This window comes from Anas acuta, chromosome 1, assembly GCF_963932015.1.
Source record: "Anas acuta chromosome 1, bAnaAcu1.1, whole genome shotgun sequence".
NCBI lineage: Eukaryota > Metazoa > Chordata > Aves > Anseriformes > Anatidae > Anas > Anas acuta.
The window spans coordinates 160,092,000-160,109,991 of record NC_088979.1 but is presented as its reverse complement, the minus strand read 5'-3'; the positions used below and the strand labels follow the sequence as shown (position 1 = coordinate 160,109,991).

Genomic DNA, 17,992 nt, shown 5'->3' with positions numbered 1-17,992 from the left:
TTACAAATTATCTTTCTCATTTCTAACTACTGCAAGTCATAAAGATGTTTCATCATTCCATGCCTATTTATCATATTTGAGATACGTGTGATGGTGAATACTGTTCACAGTGTCATACTGGTATTACCAGGAACAATGAACGTAAGACATTTAAAAACAAAAAGAGTCCACCTAACAGGTTCAACCATTTACATTCAACTCAATCTCTGTACCCTTTTTTATTATTATTTTTTTTTCTTACTACAGTCCACTACTGATTTCATCTCTGGATACAGACCAACCCATGTTCTGAATTCTTGGCTTTGGTAGCCTTTAGAATTTACCCGTGCTTAACCTTTCCATTAAATAGTGATGCTTAAATTCATTTTTATTTTTTTTTCAGATTGGTAGAATAACTGTTTTCTGCTCCACTTGCTAATTAAACCAAACCTTCTGTTTGGAATTTGCCGTTTTGTTGGGCTGATGGGTTTACTGGGGTATGTTTTGAGCCTTGCTACATTCATAAAACCTTCCTGAATTTGCTGGCTACTGCATGCATCTGCTCCATTGATATTTCTATCCTGATTCTCCATACTGTTCTTCCACAGCTTTCTGGATGATCTTTTCAATTAGAGCACAGTCTTGAGATTTTATTTTCCCAAGAAGAATTATGTAACGTTTATACTGAGTCATATTTGCCATCTGCTGATCCAACCACATAAACAATCCAAATTCTTTAAAAACCGAGTTTTCCCTAGTATCTGGTTCTAATGTAATTATTCACTTCTGTGCAGGTTTACGCACATACCCTTGCCTTACAGTTAGCTCTTCACAGAATACTGGCACCTCTTCAGGCTCTCAGCAAACATCAAGAAGCTTATCCAAGCCACATATACAGAAGATACATGTGAGAAGGTATTTATCAGGTGATGTATGAGACTGTATACAAAATCAAATCCAAGGCAGAAATAAAGGAAAATTATGGTTACTCCAACAAGGGACATTGTGAACCTTCAGAACAGAAATTGGGAGTATTCTTAGTTTATGGCCAGCCTTTTTGAAACTAACTAATGAATTCAAGTGGCTGATAGCAAGATACAGAACTTTTTACTTCAGCTTTACGTCGGTTTTCCACTGGGACTCTGCTGTGACTAAGGACTTAAGCCGTAAATCCAAACTCATGTGATTATGCATTTATTTATTCAAAAACAAACTTTAATGAAACACTTGTGATCACAGATTCAGACCTTACAATTGCTATTTATATCAGACTGTTTCAATCAGAAAGGCCATAGTTATAGAGTCTCTGTACCTAATAATTTTATGTCAGTGCTCAATTATGCATCCTGTTGACAAGATTGCAGAAGACAGTTTCATATTCTGAAAATGCCAAACTACATAAAATATATTTTCTGTCGTTTTGTTGCTGTGGACAACTATATTGGAAAGATAGGTCTCCATGATGATATATATATATATATATATATATTTCTATTTGAGAGATTAAGTTAGTTTAATCAGGTAAAAAAAAAAAAAAGCACGAAAACATCTGTTAAACTGTTGCTGACAAGGACTAAAGCCAATTATTTGTGAAATCAACACAGATCCTTCCACTGACTTGAAGGTACTATAGAACTGAAGTAATTAACACTCACTCTGAAAACATAACATTAAAATCCTGCCTGCCACAATGCCATTTTGCCATTGCCGTGTTTTACATCTTGCGAGTACAGTTAATGGGAGAATGCCGTTGAACTCAGTGGGGGAACAGCATGGGGTCTTCACTTCTTTGCCTGTTGTACCTCTGGCGCTACCTACACGAAGTGCTAAACTTAAACAGGGCCATGGGGCTGTAATGGGACTTTTTGTGTACGCACAGCATCAAGCTGTGCCTTAAACACGGATGTGCTCATGGGCTGGCCAGCCTAGCTTGTAAGAACCAAAAGCTGTGAGTGCGATGCCTGAAAGCCATGCAACTGACGAGGCTGCGGGTCCCAAACCCGTCCCAGAACGAGGGCCAGGCTGACAGACCCCATGGATACCGGGACACACCGCTCACCCCTCGCACCTGACTGACCCCCGCCGGCAGCCCCGCCGACACCTCAGCGCCGCTCCTCACCCCCAGGGGCCCGGCTCTGCCCTGCTGCCCACCCCACGGAACGAAGCCCGGCGATGCCGGCCGCCTCCCCTCACGTCCCCTCACGGCACCGCCTCGCCCCCCGCCCTGCCAGCGGCCCCTCCCCGCCCTCCCTCCCTCCCTTTCCCCTTGCGCAGCGCCAGGCGGCGCCACCTCCCCGGAGCTCCCCGGGGGCACCCCTGCGGCTGACGGACCCCGGCCCTCTCCCCGCTCCATCCCTTCCCTCCCCTCCCCTCCCGGGCCCGATGGCGGCGCAGCCCTAACGGCTGCCAGCGGCCGGAGCCTGCCGTGGGGCGGGGCGGGCGGAGGGCGGGGCGGGAGGGAGCAGCCCCCGGGAGCGTCTCCCCAGCAACCGCCCCCCCCGGCCCGCCCCGCCGCCCCCCGTCAGGGCGCTGCCCCCCCCACCCGCACCACCGCACCCCGGCCCGCCTCGGTTGCGGGGGGCCGAGGCTGCCCCTGCAGGCCGGGGTGCCCGGGGAGGGAGCGAGGTGGATGAAGAGCCGCCCCCCTCCCTCCTTCCCTCCCGCACTCCACCCAGGAGCGATCCAGTGAAAGCGGGAGGAGGTGATTCTCCTCCTCCTCCTCCTTCTCCTTCTCTCCCTCCCTCCCTCCCGCCGCTGCTCCCGCTGGTGTGGAGGGGACTGCAGGAATCTCCGCGCCGCGCCGAGGCAGGGCTGTGGGGGGAGCGGAGCCGCGCTGTGGAGAGCGGGGGCCGCCCCCGGTCCCTGGCCATGGGCAAGGACCAGGAGCTGCTGGAGGCTGCTCGCACGGGGAATGTGGCTCTGGTGGAGAAACTCCTGTCTGGGAGGAAAGGAGGGATCCTGGGCAGTGGATCTGGAGCTATTCCCTTATCCAGCTTGCTGAGGTAGGGGCACCATTCCCCGTCAGGCGCTGGGGTATTCACCTCCTCTTCCTCCCCATCACCATCGCCCCTCTCATCTCCATTCCCACCCCTGTATCCTGGCAGTGACAATAAATGGTTCACTCTCCAGCCGAGTACGAGAGTGTCTGTGTTTAAAGTCGCAGGCAGGCATTTTATTAACACGGCGGTTCTGAATTTCTTGCCTTCAATGCGTCAGTGAGGTACTTGTTCATTCTGTTACCAGCGGCGGTGCAGAACTTGTATGTCTATGGCCGGGCTAACATGCACGGTGTATTAACCGCTCGCCTTTGGTATTTCATCTCCAAATCACTACTTTTAATCACGGGTTAATCACAGAAAAGGCGTTGCGTGTGGAGAATTCGGTGTGGAAAGCCGTAGCTTCCCCCCTCACCCGTAGCTGCTACCCTCACTTGCAGAAGAAATTAGGCATGCCATAGTAATGAGCCTACACAACAAAGACGGGGAATCTTCCCTCTGAGAGATCATCGAGCCAGACAGGGGCGTAAAACTTAGGGAGCAGGTTAGGTAATAGCAGGATTACTTTCAAGGTACCTGGATCTAGTGGAGTGAAACTGGGTTACTGGCCGTGCTGGTGGAAGGACTTAACTTGAACCGTGTCATGTCTCAGACAATTTACAGCATGGCTCTGGTGCGAAGTTTCATCACGCTCCCAAGAGCGTGATCTCAGGCATTTATGACATTTGGCAGTATTCAGAGAGAAGGTCTGCAGCACGCAGCCCAGTGCTAGTGGTGAATACTACGCTAGCTGTAGCAGGAGACGACAAAATGAACAGACACACTGTTGACCTAGAACTTGAATCGATTGTTAAGTCTAGTTATTTATTTATTTGTGAAAGGAGGAAAAGGCCTGGAGAAATGGAAACTGCTTAAATACAAATGCATTTTTGATTCTATTGCCAGTACATCCTAATCACTATATTTATATTATTTCAGTATTCCCAATCAGAGGATATTTCGTGTAACTGTCCAGATTATAGTTGCATAAATTCTATTATAAAGCCTTTTTATTTTGAGGATGTTTTTAGTGCTGTAAACAACAACGGTCCACATATTCATAGTTTACCAAACTTCTGTGGTGCTCCAGTTCAATTACTTATTGAACTATTGTTTAATTACTAGCCCATTGACCAAAATCAAAACACAGCGTGCAATTGCTTTTTGTTCTGTAGTTGCATATGGTGCTTAGCAGGGGATATGCCAGATAATTGGTTTAACTTAAAATATAAGGCTTTTTAAAAATGTGATGACCATTTTTGGTAATAACAGAGGGAAGTTCACTTTAGTACAGTGATTAGCCATTTATAATCCAGTTCTACTGCGTGATTTGTGTAGTGAGTTTCTTCAGGGCTAGCACCTGTGCTATGTTCTTGCACTGCTACTTTCATGTTGTATATCACAAGTTCTGTATATCCAGAGGAAACGTCTTTGCTTGTGTTTTTCACTTTTTATTAAACAAGTGTTTTACTTTGTGTATACAGAACCCATTAACCATGTGTTTTGTATATACAGATGTGTCATGGTACTAATCGTATGCCACGCAGAATCGAGGCATTTCACATTGTAAACTCAACTGTATTTTTTTTTCTGGAAGGGCACTCAACTTAAAAAGAAGTAGAGTAAAGTAAAACACGCACTGTTTTATTTATGCTGTTTCTTTGTAGTTGTATAAAGGATTTTTATGGCTTCTGTAAACATAACTTCAAAAATCAAAAGCAAATATTTAGCACACAGTTGCTAAAATGTTTCCTATCTCAAAGAAGCTGATTCCATACATTTAAAAAGAAGTCAGTAGTGGTTAGGTGTGTAAACGTTTGCTGTTTAGAGGGAATCTTAACAATTTCGTTGACTTCACCAGAAATGCTCAAAGAAGAAGCTACTATATAGCTATTGAACATGCTTTCCAGAAAGAGTTATATGTGCTAGGTATTTTAGTGTACCTTTGTTGGAGAAGTTATATGACTGAGCTGATGCCAGTAACCGTAGATTAGGTCCAGAATGACATGCAAGATTAAGTCAAAGAGGTAGGATTGTGTCTTGGTACAGGATACATGGAAACAGAAGGTATTGAAAGGGAGTTGTACTAACACCTAGATCCTCTTTAGGAGAACAGTGCTTACTGAAAATAACAAGTTTTAGAGGAGCACAATATAAAAGTTAGAACTTGAGGATGGGGGGGATCTGAAGATTTTTTAATAGAAAACAGATTGCAGTAGCTTTAAAAGTAGCTATGCTTGTGTTTTTTGTATACGGTTTATTAGACTGAAGACTGCTTTTGCAGAAGTGCTTTTGAAAGTTATAATGAAGAGAAAGTGATAGGCAAAAAATATAGGAACATATTTTTCTTCTTTTTTGTAGACTCTTTAGGAGATATTGTGTTTGACAGTGTCTTCTAGCATTTCACCATAGTTGTCACTGAGTTCCTAAAATGGTGCCCCAGAAAGGCACACATTACTGTTTGTTTCTCCTTCTGGCAATGCTGTTCCTAGCATTAGACTGTGAGAGTTCAAGTCTTGCAGCATGCAAGTGGACAAACACTGTGCCTGATGTGTTGGTCTAAGTAGCAGTTATCTTCCCTTTCTTCTAAGAACAAAACTCAGTTGATGTGGCTGAACCTTCCAGGGCCTTGTGCCTTTCTTTGTGGAAATTTGCTTTGCAGGAATTATGTACCTTCTGAATGAAATTTAATATTCATGAATTGACAGATGCACATTGATTGTTATCTGAAACGAGGAACAAACTACCTGAACTCTGATCTTCTATTTACATTTTTATAACTTTTTTTCTGACTCAGCACCTTTTATGGCACTTGAGGGAAAAACAGGGCAATCCTCTGCATGGTTATTTTATAGTTGAACATATTCATTGATGCTAATTGTGTAGTAAATTATCTGATGTTTAAAGGGCAGGCTTCTAACTTAAAAATCATTATACTAAATTATGGCAGTTCAGGAAACAACACAGTTCAGCAAGGCTAGTTAAGCACACATCCAGGTATAAGAATGAGTTCGTGTGAGGACTTAACACATGCTTTAATCACAGTACATGCAAAGTGCATAAAAATGGTATATGCTTAATTAAGAGGTCATAGGCACCCAGATATCTATAATGGCTGCTGTGTAGGACTTCATGCCCTAATTAGTTTGTCTGAAGGAATGACAACAAACCTGTTGTGTTTGACTGTGTGGATGGTATAGCTTCCTGCACCTCAGGAGATGTGCTGCTAGGCCCCAGGTCAGTTTGTGGCCCCTTATCTCAATCTTCGTTCTTTGCTCTGGAATGTAAAGATTGCACAGTGAGGGTAAATTCCTCAGATGCAAAAGTTAACATAAGGCATGGTAGCATAGTACTTCAAGTATAATCCTCAGGGAACAGATGACAGAGTTATTTAGTTGCTTAAACCTACCTATTTGGTTGCACTTGCTTTGGATGTGCGTGGGTTTCTGAGTCATCTGCACGGACTGATGGACTTAACGAAGAATCGTGCCCTTTGGAGATGCAGCTAGATTCCACTCTAGGACATCTGAGGTTGCATTACACACCTCTGTGTGGGCTACAGTTTCCAAATCAGCTCAGTAGTGCAGGGCTGGGATCTGTTCTTTAACTATGAAACAAGGATATTTTGAGACACCTCAGAAACTGTTCAGAGTTTATAAGGCCAAAAAGTAAGGTAATTTTCTTTTCTCTCTTTCCTCAGGACAATTCCAGGAAGTGAAATTGCAGGATTAATATATTAACTATGTTTCAAAATTCTTCTTCAAAAAAAAGTTTTTTAGGGATTTGATTGAAAATAAATAGGAGGAATTTTTGATTTTTGTCCCTCTAACAATCTGTCATTCAGTATCACAAGACATTAAATGTACACAAATTGACTTAATACATTAAGTAAAAGTATTAAAGTGTTTCTAACAAAACTATTTTTTTTTTTCTGTCTTTGATTATACACATACACATAATGCTGTTTTATTGACCAACAGGCTTTTCAGTACTAGGTAGAGACAGGGTTAGTTTCTTTCCAAGTGTTTTGTTAAAAAAACAAACAAACAAAGAAACAACTTTAAAGTTTTCATAGATCTCAGAGACCTTATATCATTTTGCCATATGCAGTCACGTACAATCCTTTTTGCCCAACTAGTATGTTATAGTCTAAATAAAAATGGTTAGTTCTTGATTAAATACTAACGTGTAGTCTTTTTAAACTCTGCATTTTAAAGGAGCTTTGGATGTTTTGCAGGACTAAGGGACAGATTATGAATTACTATGTGAACTGGCATGGAGCAGTAGGGAAGGGTGAGTTGGCCCATTTTTGCTCTTTGTTGGCTCCTGCCATTACACAGCATGGGCGGGCGGAGCAGCCCGCATGGAGCTGTTTTTTCCCCTTCTCCACTTGGCAGGCGGCGGCGGGGAATGGCTCCATTCTTTGCTCATCCTTACTTAGTGCAGATACGCCACATATATGCCTGGCCCAAGATATTTCTTCTCTAAAGTATAAGAAACCCAGCAAGCAGATTGTCAGTCTGCGAGTCGCAATCTGTTTCCTCATCTGTTTCTCAGAGCAGTGTCTTGCTCGCAGCAAAGCCACGGTTTAGCCTGATGGCCCTGGTGCATGCTGAGAACCACACGAATCTACTTCTATCCTTGTGCAGAGCCCTGCGATTCACTCAACTTCCTGTGACAAATCAGATCACACTTAAGAACAGCTTGTAGAGAAAAAAGTATGTTAAAATTAAAATATTTCACAAAGCTTTAGTTAAAAGATTAACAGCCTTTTTCACATTTTAATTTAAATAACAAAAGGATCCCTTATCAACAAAAATAGAGGCGCTAGTTCTGTTCTTCATTGCAAATAACATCGTTTGAAGGAAGAGAAAAAAAAATCTTTGGTTGATTTTATAGAGATTCTATTATATGAGGCTTGCTGTAGCAGGTTCCTGGGCTCACATACTTCTGAGTTCAGTTTTAGTCTTGCTTCTATGTCAAAAGGTATTTATTCCAGGTTACCAGTGCTGATAGCAAACTGACAACTATTTGTTACATATAGGTCAATGGGGCATTCATTTAGTCTATGCTTATTTCTAATTTTAGTTACGCTTCTTTTTATTAATACATACTAGTTTTTGTACTGGTGTCCCAAGCACAAACCAGCATTTCCAGATTCCCAAATTACCTTCTTTGTCCTGTCAAAGTAAGAAATTCAAGTCTTTTGGAGACAGGTTTCATTTTTTCTTCCTTTTGTCTTTCAGTATGAAATGCAAATTAATGACCACTACAGCGCTTAATTTGTGGTGTTCAGTATATGGTGTTCAATGATAGTTGATTGCTGCCTTGATTCTGCATGGTTCCCCTTCAAATGTACAGGCTTCTGCTATAATGTAACCTTAATTTTGTTATTTTCTACATTTTTGAGACTTATTTTTATTCTTATTTCTAATAAATGTTTTCAATCAAAGTTCAGACAAAGCTTTATCTACAAAATTCCTGAAATTTCTTCACCAGTTTGAAGTATTTACAATAAGTAAAGATAGCAATATGGACAGTTTTCAGGACATCTGGTAGAAATCTTATTGTTAAGGGCAAGTCAATTCACAAAGTTTATGTGATGAAGTTTCACGTAGAGCTCAACATGACCCTGGATTCACAGCTCTCTAGTCAATCTCTGTGCATAAAGTTCTCACTTTTCATTTCACATCTTATTTCCCGAGTGCTGTTAAAGTTTACGTTCTACTGATTTTCTAAAAACTGTTGGACCAAATGTAAAAAATAAATAAATACATAAGATTGAGAACTGTAGATATACTGTAAAATCTACTGTGGTCATATCTGCCCATAGAGAGAATGATATAGGATGTAGTAGTGCTGGGAAGACTGATGGAGTTTACGATGGGGCCAGGGAAGACTAATAAGAAAAAATTTACAAACAGTTTAAGGAGAAATTGGGGGGTTGGAAGGAGAAAAAAAAGCTGAAGTATCTAAAAAGAATATTACTAAAACAATTCTTGAGGAGGTGGTGAATGTCTAAATATTTGGTGGACCATAAAAATGTATTTTGCACCCCATCTTGTTTTCCCTCTTTTCCCTCATCGATAATGTTAGTAGATGATTCAATAGAATGTAGGTGATTCAATAGAATGAATGCTGCATTATACATTTTTAAATGACTTTACTAATTTTAAGTGGTGGTGTGTTACGAGAACTAAGAGGGGAAATAAATGAAATAGAACAACGAAGAATGATGTAATCTGAAAGGTCTGCTATCTTGTGACTTGTCAAGGTTGGAAATGTTATGATGAGCAAATGCAGATGCTTTTAGGACAATCATTTTACAGTAACTGCACTGGTGACCAAGAAGAACATATCCATGTTTTAAAAATTCTACAGCTAAATTCTCTTCTCCTTATAGCTATATAGGCCATTTTTTATTGCCCTGACAATAGCAGTAGCTGAAGCATTCTATAAACTGTTTTAATTCATGCTACGGGTATATAATCCCTAAGAGACAATATTGTTCAGAGTACAGTTTCACTCCCTTTCCTCCAGCAAGGTTAGCCTGCTTGGCTGGGGAAATGGCATATACACAAGTTCCACAGCTGCAGAATTCCCTTCTGCTATGGGATTTTTCTGTTGGCCACTTCCAATCAGAGTACACATCCTAGTCATTTTTATTACTTCAAGATAAAATATTTTGACATCTTCTTATGTTAAATGCGTAAGACATAATGAGTGGTGTTAATTCCTGCCTACTGATATGACATTTTCATGTACATGGAAAATCCTTTTCTTCCCCTTTTGGGAAGTAGGGAATACATTTTATTTGAACTTCATAGCCTTTATGTGAAGACTTTTATTACTTTTTAATTACTTTTTTCCTAATGACAGTAGTTTCAATGTGTTCATTTTGCATTTAAGAAGTGATATCACAACTCTTCTGTACCTAATTTAACATCTATGAATTTCTAATAATGTATGTCTATCTAATATAAGAGGTTCTGAGAGATTTAATTCCATGAGGTTGTGCTTTTATTAAAATAATTTTACAGTTTCCGATCTAGTGCACATACATTTTCTAAAGAAAGAAGAAATGACATCTTGAGTGCTTCCTGTTTAAAACATCCAATGGTAGATATGTTTCTATAGGTGCTGATGTCTGTCGTAGGTGTCCAAGTTCCAGTTATAGCTAATGGAGATCAAGTCAATATAGTTAGGGAGCAGATTTAGTTCACCCCAAAGTGGATATAGAGTGATTTTATTTCAAACTGGACCACATCCCTGATTTAAATATTTTTGTGGGTAAAACATTTCAGTGAAGAACAGAAAAAGGGCAATTCTAATATAAGGTATATATGGAATGTATGACCACTTAAATTGCTAAATTGAAAAACAAAACAAAACAAAAAACACCCACAAAACTAATAACAACACAGAATTTCTCTCCATATTTTATAGCTGATTTGGATAAATTTGTACATAGTAGTAGGCATTAGGTAACAGAGAAAATTGAAAGATTACATGATCCAAGGGCAGAATCAAGTGCTAGATGGTTGAAGTTAGGCATACATGAAAGATACTTAAAAAGGTTTGTTACAGATGCACCGAGTGTGTAGGGATGGAACTAGAAAAAGCTTAGCAAGAGTTGAAACTAGTGAGGGATGGACAGGGCAAAATCAAATACAGTGGCAGCAAAAGAAAAGTGGACCAACTGCTCAGTAGGGCAGCAGACCTAATGACAAAGGACAGAGAAAAGGCAAAGCACTCACTCCCTTTTCTGCCTTGTTTTTTGGTGGTAAAGTTTGACTTTCCAAGTTCTTGAGCTTAGCAGCAAAGTTTGTGTGTCATAGAAACATCGAAGCGGAAGGCCAGAATAACACTTAAATTCAAGGGAATGTGTTGTCCCAGATGTGTTATGTCCGAGGGGGTTGACCAATGTTGCTGTGAGGCTACTGAAAGGTCAAACATACAAAGTTTCTGAAAACTGGAAAAGGAAAATGTCATGGCCTTCTTCAGAAAGGGCAAGAAAGAGACTCTGGGCACATCAGCCTAATCTCTCTTCTACAGAAAATTATAGAGCATAACTAACGTCATGGAAACCATTTCCAGGCACATGAAGGACAAGGTGACTGGAAACAGCCAGCATGGATTTACCAAACTCAGATTGTGCCTGATCAACCTTAATTGCTCTCTACAATGAGCTGACTGCCTCTGTAGATGAGGGAAACACCATGAATGTTGTTTAACTGGACTTTGGAGCAGTCTCTTTCAGACCAAACAGTGAGCTGTGGACTGAATAAGAGGATAATAAGATGGTTGGAAAGTTGGCTGGACTTAATGGCTTGCAGGGTTGTGATCAACAGTGCAAACTCTCACTGCTGGTGTCTACTACAGATTTTCCTCAGGATTTAAGGGCCAAAAATTGATTGCAATGCAGGTACGGCAGGTTTGTAGATAATACCATAATGGAGGGCATCATGAGATGACCTGCTCCTGAGGTACTTGGGCAGGTTAGAGAAATGGGCTGATTGGAGCCTCATGAAGTTGAGCTAAAGCCAGTGACAAGTCCTGCAGCTAGAAGTGAATAACCTCTTGCTCCCGTGTAGGCCAGGGACCAAGTTTACAGAAAGCAACATTACAGGAAAGGATCTGTAGGTGATAGTGAACAAGAAGTTGAACATGAGTCAGCAGCGTGCCCTCACAGCCAAGGCCAACCAAACACATATAGGCTGTGCTAGGTAGGGTGTAGGTGGCAAGATGAAGGAAGTTATCCCCCATATTCAGGTATAGTCCCATAGGTGGTGGAGTATGTGGATTCTCCGGATGAAAAAGATAAGCAGCAGAGAACTGGCAAGATTACTGTGGGCTGGTGCACATTATGCGCAATGAGAGGCTGAGAGAATTCCAGTTGTCCTGTGTGAAGTTGAGAAGGCTGATGGGTGATCTTAGTGCTGCCAGTGCTGCCTTCACCTACCAAGTGGAAGGGTGAGAAGGTGGGCTGGAATTCTTGGATGTGTGTAGTGGCAGGACAAGAAGCAACAGAAAGCAGCTGCCACATATGAAATTCTAGTTGGACTAGAAAAGTAGGGCTAACTTTTTAAATAAGTGGGTCATCAAATCCTGGGGAAAGTTGTTCATTGAGTTTTGTGGATTCTCTGTCCCTGGAGAAATCCAAGCTCAAGAAGTTCTGGGACAACCTTACCTAATTAGCCTTACTTTGAGAGAGTAGATGGTCCTTGTGAGCCTTAATTTTTCTGTCATATCATATCATATCACAGCCTGTGTAACATACCAGGTCCAAAGTATCACGATTTGTTGACCTAAAATTACCCTTGCACACTGTTGCTGTAAGCCCTTTTCCTTGCTTTTGGAATCTGAATACTCAATGGCAGTGAAATTCACAACACCATCCCACTGCATCTTTAATTCTTTTAAGAATTGTCTGTATTCTTCCTACACTTTTGAGAGAAAGGAGCCTGGAATTAGAAAAGTGGTGTATTAGGAAGAATGAATTTCCTCACTGGCTGCATTCAGTGATTTGGTGGAAGGATTTTGAGTTCACTAGTGGATCATTTAGAATCTCTTTCCTAGTGTGGGACCAATTTTGCTTTGTCTAAGCTATTCCTGTTCTACTTACTCTCTTATGCTTGAGATAGACATTTGTTATTTATTTTTTTCTCCCATCACATTAGTCACTACAAAAACCATCTGCATTGTATTTAGTCTTTGAGTTTGCTCATTAATACCTTTTTTTCTCTTGTAAGAATGATGTGATTGGTGTGGGATTGTTTCTTTCCTAACGCTTTGTATCTCAGAGAAGTGCTGAAACAGTTTTAAGTTGTACAGTATTTATAGTGTTCCAGTAAAGTATCCTGTAAAGACTTGACTTTTAGAGAAGGCAAAATAGATCTTATAAACTAAAATATATTATTAAATATATTAAATATTATTATATATATCAATATTGATATATTAGTTATTAATGTATTATATCGTACATAGCATATTCATTATTATTTAATATATTATGTTAATATTAATATATTAAATAATGAAATAAAGTAAAAATAAATCTTACAAATGAGAATTGGGAATATCTGCTTGAATAGATATTTGCCATCTACATGTTGCCTGAATTTCAAACCTTTGTGAAGTAACTTTCCAGTGTGTTACTGACAGTTCTGAGACTTAACTGTGAGTATAAGGTCTTCCATGTTTACTTACTGACTTATCCAGTCACTTTTAGATGCCACTAGATACAAGTAGTGAATCTGTGTATCTAGGTTATTTTTGCAGATTAAAAACCCCAGCATATTAGTATTAGCAGTTTGACCCCAGAATCTCAATTAAGTCATTGGTAAGGTATCCTAAAAAAAAACACATAATTTACACTTATTTTTAGTTTTAAATTTTCTCAAGTAATTATTTATCCACTTCCATATCCTCCTTGTCATCTGTATAGCTAATTTGTCAGATTATGTTCATAAGTAATTTGCAATCACTCTTCTTCCTGTTTTGTGCACATTTATTGCAGAGCAGTATCTTGCATAACCAAGTGGTCTAATGATCTGTTAGGGCTCTTCTCACATAATGTGCACAAGTACATTTTTGCAGGACCAAATATGTTGAATACAGAAATAAAGCGTGTGTTTTATAGTATATGTTATAAATCTGTTGTTTGGCTGTCACAGTGGTGAATTCTATTCCTTCTGTTTTTACTTTTATGTAGACTATGTAAGTCTTGATTTGGAAAGCCTAATAGTCATGTAATAAGCAGAAAATGGCGTCTGCAAAAGCATGGAAAAGGCATGTGTTCTGGGTGGAGATGTGCCTAGTAGATAGGTAGAGAGAGAGAGAGACTTGGTTTGGAGTGTTCGGGTAAGCAGGTTGTACTAAAAAAAAAAAGGGGGTTGGGAGGTTGAATGCTAGAAATGTTTCATAAAAGAAATGGGTATAAGGATTGAGACTGGTTGACTGTGGAGATTAGCACTGGTGAGAAGTGGAAGAGGCAAATTTAGGAGTCAAGATACGAGGAACAGAGCAAAGAGGAGTTATATTCAGCAGGATAAAGAGACAATGTATATCAAATGAAATACAGTTTTCATTCAAAGCCTGATATTTCCATATTTCCCTGCTATAACAAATAATTGTGAAATATATTTGCAAACTGTCTTATTCTCTTTTAACAATAAAATAGGTAGAAGTTATCAAACTGCCATCAATCGCTCCATTAGTTTAAGTGGAAGAAGCTGTTGGATATAGAGATCTTAAATCATCTGTTAAAGCTTTGTCAAGGTGACACCACATGGTAGAATTTCAGTTTTAGTCTGCTTTTTCAGAGTCAAGAAAGTTCTACATGACTAAAAGCATGTAGAAAATCAATCATTCTGATGTTGTTAATTGTAAAAACAAGGTTGTCTGTGCAGTTTTTATTTGTCCCTCTGAATGGGGGTATTACATACAATTACACAACCATGTACTCTTTTTTTCCACAAGGCCTTACCTCAGTTGCAGCCCAGGATAGACTATGCTCATTGAATGAGTAGTTAATTCAATATTTTTTATCCTTACTATTCAATGTTTAGCCATGAGTCTTATTTACTGAACACTATTCAAACACTTCTCTAGAAAAAGAATGATTCATTTTTCTCCTGGGCTTTTCAGTGCTGTTTGTGACTATAGTATTTGACTACTTCACAACGTTAATGAGTATATTTTCACAGTACTTCTGTAACTGAGGAAGGGTGTTAATATCGGTTCACAAATGCTAACTAAAGCACAGTTAGATTATGGTGAGAAGTGTCCACTGAGTTGGTGTTTCCAACAGAAGACTGTAAGGAGTTCATTTCTCACTGTTCATCTGAAAAAACTAGGAACGCCTCTTCTGGGTCAGAATGAATGTCCCTCTAGCCCAGTATTCTTCTCCAGCAGGGTCTGGAAGTTAAAGGCTAAAAGCTGGTCTTAGTAAGATTAAACAGCAAAGCAAGCGTATAGTAAGTAATATATCCTTGAATTTAGTTCTACAGCTTCCAGCAATTTACAGCAGCTTTCCAAGACAGATGTATTGTCTTTGTATTTAATAGCTCCAGTGGATTTTTCTTCCATGCATTTGTTCAATTGGTCTTTGAAAAAATGCAAATTTTTAGCATTCATACTATCCCACAGCAAGGGTTTCACATCTTAATGAAGTATTATGTGAAGAACATTCCCTATAAATTATGTAGCATTTTATGTGTTCAAATGTATAAAGATATGTTCAGATGTTCAGTGGTTTGTTCCTGGAATACAGACACGGATAGAATCCATTTCTGTGCAGAATTAAACTGCTGTTCCTTTTCTTTGCTTGTTTTATTGATTTAGTAAGTTCCAGCACAGCTTTTAATACCTTTGATTTACAAAAATAAAACAGTTCTTATATCATCTATTATACAGCCTCAAATCATCCCAAAACCAGTTTTCATTGCACAGGGAAAAATAATCTGGAATAATGTAATTATTAAGGCAAATACATATGCATAAGTGGAATGACTTAACACCAGCACCTTCTTCCTTGCCTTTACAACCTCAACATATTGAGTTTGCTGTCTAACGTGTATTTGTTGACAGCGTAGATGTAGACTATCTTTGTGGTGGTGAACAGAGGATTTGGAGATGCCTCCATTAATTCACAAAGAGTATAACTCCTGATGTGTGTTTCATGTCCTTATGAAGAGTAATGTGGGATTCAGGGCCCTGGAGATTTATTATTATTATTATTTTTTTTTTTTTTCCAAATAATGATATGCATTTGAACAACATTTCCACTATATTGCCTGAAACAGCAAAGGTCAGGTGAGGAAAATCAAACTTTAGTTATTGAAAGTAATTTGTGAAGATGGTAATGAAAAGTGGCATACAGGAAAAGGGTGGTCTGTCCTTTTTTCTCGAGAGGGAAACAGTTATTGAGGAAACAGCAAGGTCATTTACCAGTGATGAAATATTTCCTCCTATATATATATCATGCCCTAGACAGATAGTTTGAGGCATAAGTGGGATGTGTATCATTTCTCCATTTATGCTGGCTAATCAGAGTTAATGAATTACTTTAAGAGTATCAGCTGTACAATAGATGAAGTCAGTCCTGGTCACCAGTACGTGCCATGTTGGCACTGCTTAACCAAAATGAGAAAAACTTCATCCTTCAGCCTCATTTTATTTATTTATTGTTTTTCATTCGGGCAGGAATAAGTGAAAGAAAGGTAAAACGAGAAGTTCATACATTTAAAGGTCCAAGGATTCTGAGATAATGCCAGTATTTGAGGTCATAACCATCCAGTGTTACCTGAAGAATGTATGTGATGGATTTGGAACTGCCCAGAACAGTCTGAAAACCTTAGTACTTGATTGTGATGTTATTGTGACACTAGTCTTATGAAGATTATCAGAAATGCAATCAAGAAAGAGGATTTAGATCCAGATGCAGATTTTGCAGAAAATCTGGAAAACAATGAGAGCCTCAGTGTGATGCCATTATCTGACCTCTTCTAAATACTAGGAAACTGATCTGGGGGAGCAGGTTCAGGTTTGGACATCAGAAGGATTTAAAGGTGGTCTGCTGAGGCACAGAGATGGGGTCATGAGGAATGCAGTGAGATCTGGAACCTCACAGGCTAAGATTCCTTTATTCACCAAGCATTGTAATCTAGATCATATGTCTATCATTTAAAACAAACAAACAAACAAGAAAGACTGCTGGAAAGAAAAATTTACCTTGAAGAGGTGCAAGGTGTAAAGGGCACCTGCCTAAATGCTTTCTTCACTTCAAAGAATAAGTGGCAAATGTTTCAAAAGGTTAATGTTCCAGATGTTTAGTTTTAAAATAGTGTGACTGTATTAGTAATAATAGATAATCAAACTCTTTTCTCTCAGTGAGGGTTGTGTAGTATTTATTGGTAGTTTCCAAGACATACTTGGAGTTGACTTTAATCATATGGTCTTGTCACTCTTTTGTTCAAACCTAAGGGTATAAGAAAACTCAGAGACCTAGACCCAGTAGCAGTTATGACAACGTATCCTTACCACAGGAATCATTTATGTGCTACAGAACTGTGTAAAAGTTGTACGGGTATAAATATCAGTAAAGAAGGAACAGCAACATAAATCTTAAGACATGTTTCCAATGCATAAATGTGGTGTTTGTTTGTTTGTTTTGCTACTGAATGGACCATTGCAACATTTGCTTCTCCTCTTCTTGCTTTAAAAGTCACCTGGCTGTAATAGGGCACAGAATCAGGAAATAAATTTTGAAAAAAACAAGCGAGGTTGCTAAGAAATATCTGTTTGCTAAACAGCCAAGGGAGCATCTTCTCTGAGAGGCTGCCTACCTCAGTAGGTAACCTCCAGGGAATAAATCAGCTAACTACCATAGTCGTTAGAGACAAGCAGAGCTTTCTTTCCCTTCCCTCAGTATCAAAGTATTGTTTTCATAGTCTTTTTTTCTCCTCATTCCTTTTTTCCCTACTCTCTTTTTCTCCCCTTCCTTTTTCTTACTATGACACACAGCTTGAACAAGGGGAGGGGACAAAATTAGGAAGTGAAGAATCCTGAAATTCCTTATGCCAATCTTAAAAAAGAGCACTTTGCTGCAGATACCCACCCCAAGGCCAGGGAGACCTGTAAGAAAAATTGGAGATTTAAGTTCATACTTTTGGAGAATGGAGAAGGAACTACATTTGAGAAAGGCATGGAAAAACAACAAAATTCATCGGGAAGCCTGAAAGGACAGATAGAATACTGGGTGAGAGTAAGAGGAACAGGGAGACAGGATTGTTTTGGGACGTGGGGCACAATAACTTGTTGGAGTGAGAGGTAGAGATCCACTTTCAGCACTTTCCTCAAAGGCTGATGAACACTATGAAATGGCATATAAATATATTTAAACTGACAAGAAAAGACACAAGTGGTTGGCTGTTGTCTTGTCTTTGCCCAACAGACCTATAGCATATGTGAAT

At 39.5% G+C, this 17,992-nt stretch overlaps 1 protein-coding gene across 6 annotated transcripts in view; it reads left to right on the top strand.

Moving 5' to 3' along the window:
- Window positions 1-2,481: 2,481 nt before the first annotated feature.
- The window catches only part of ANKS1B (ankyrin repeat and sterile alpha motif domain containing 1B), a 433,040-nt gene continuing 417,529 nt past the window's right edge, over window positions 2,482-17,992 (top strand). For 5 of the 6 annotated variants that reach the window (XM_068668850.1, XM_068668849.1, XM_068668847.1 and 2 more), the window contains exon 1: window positions 2,482-2,981. In XM_068668850.1, coding sequence (XP_068524951.1) covers window positions 2,848-2,981 — 134 coding nt within the window. In that variant the 5' untranslated portion in view covers window positions 2,482-2,847. The remainder of the gene's footprint in view (window positions 2,982-17,992) is intronic. The other variant, XM_068668851.1, reaches the window with a different exon arrangement.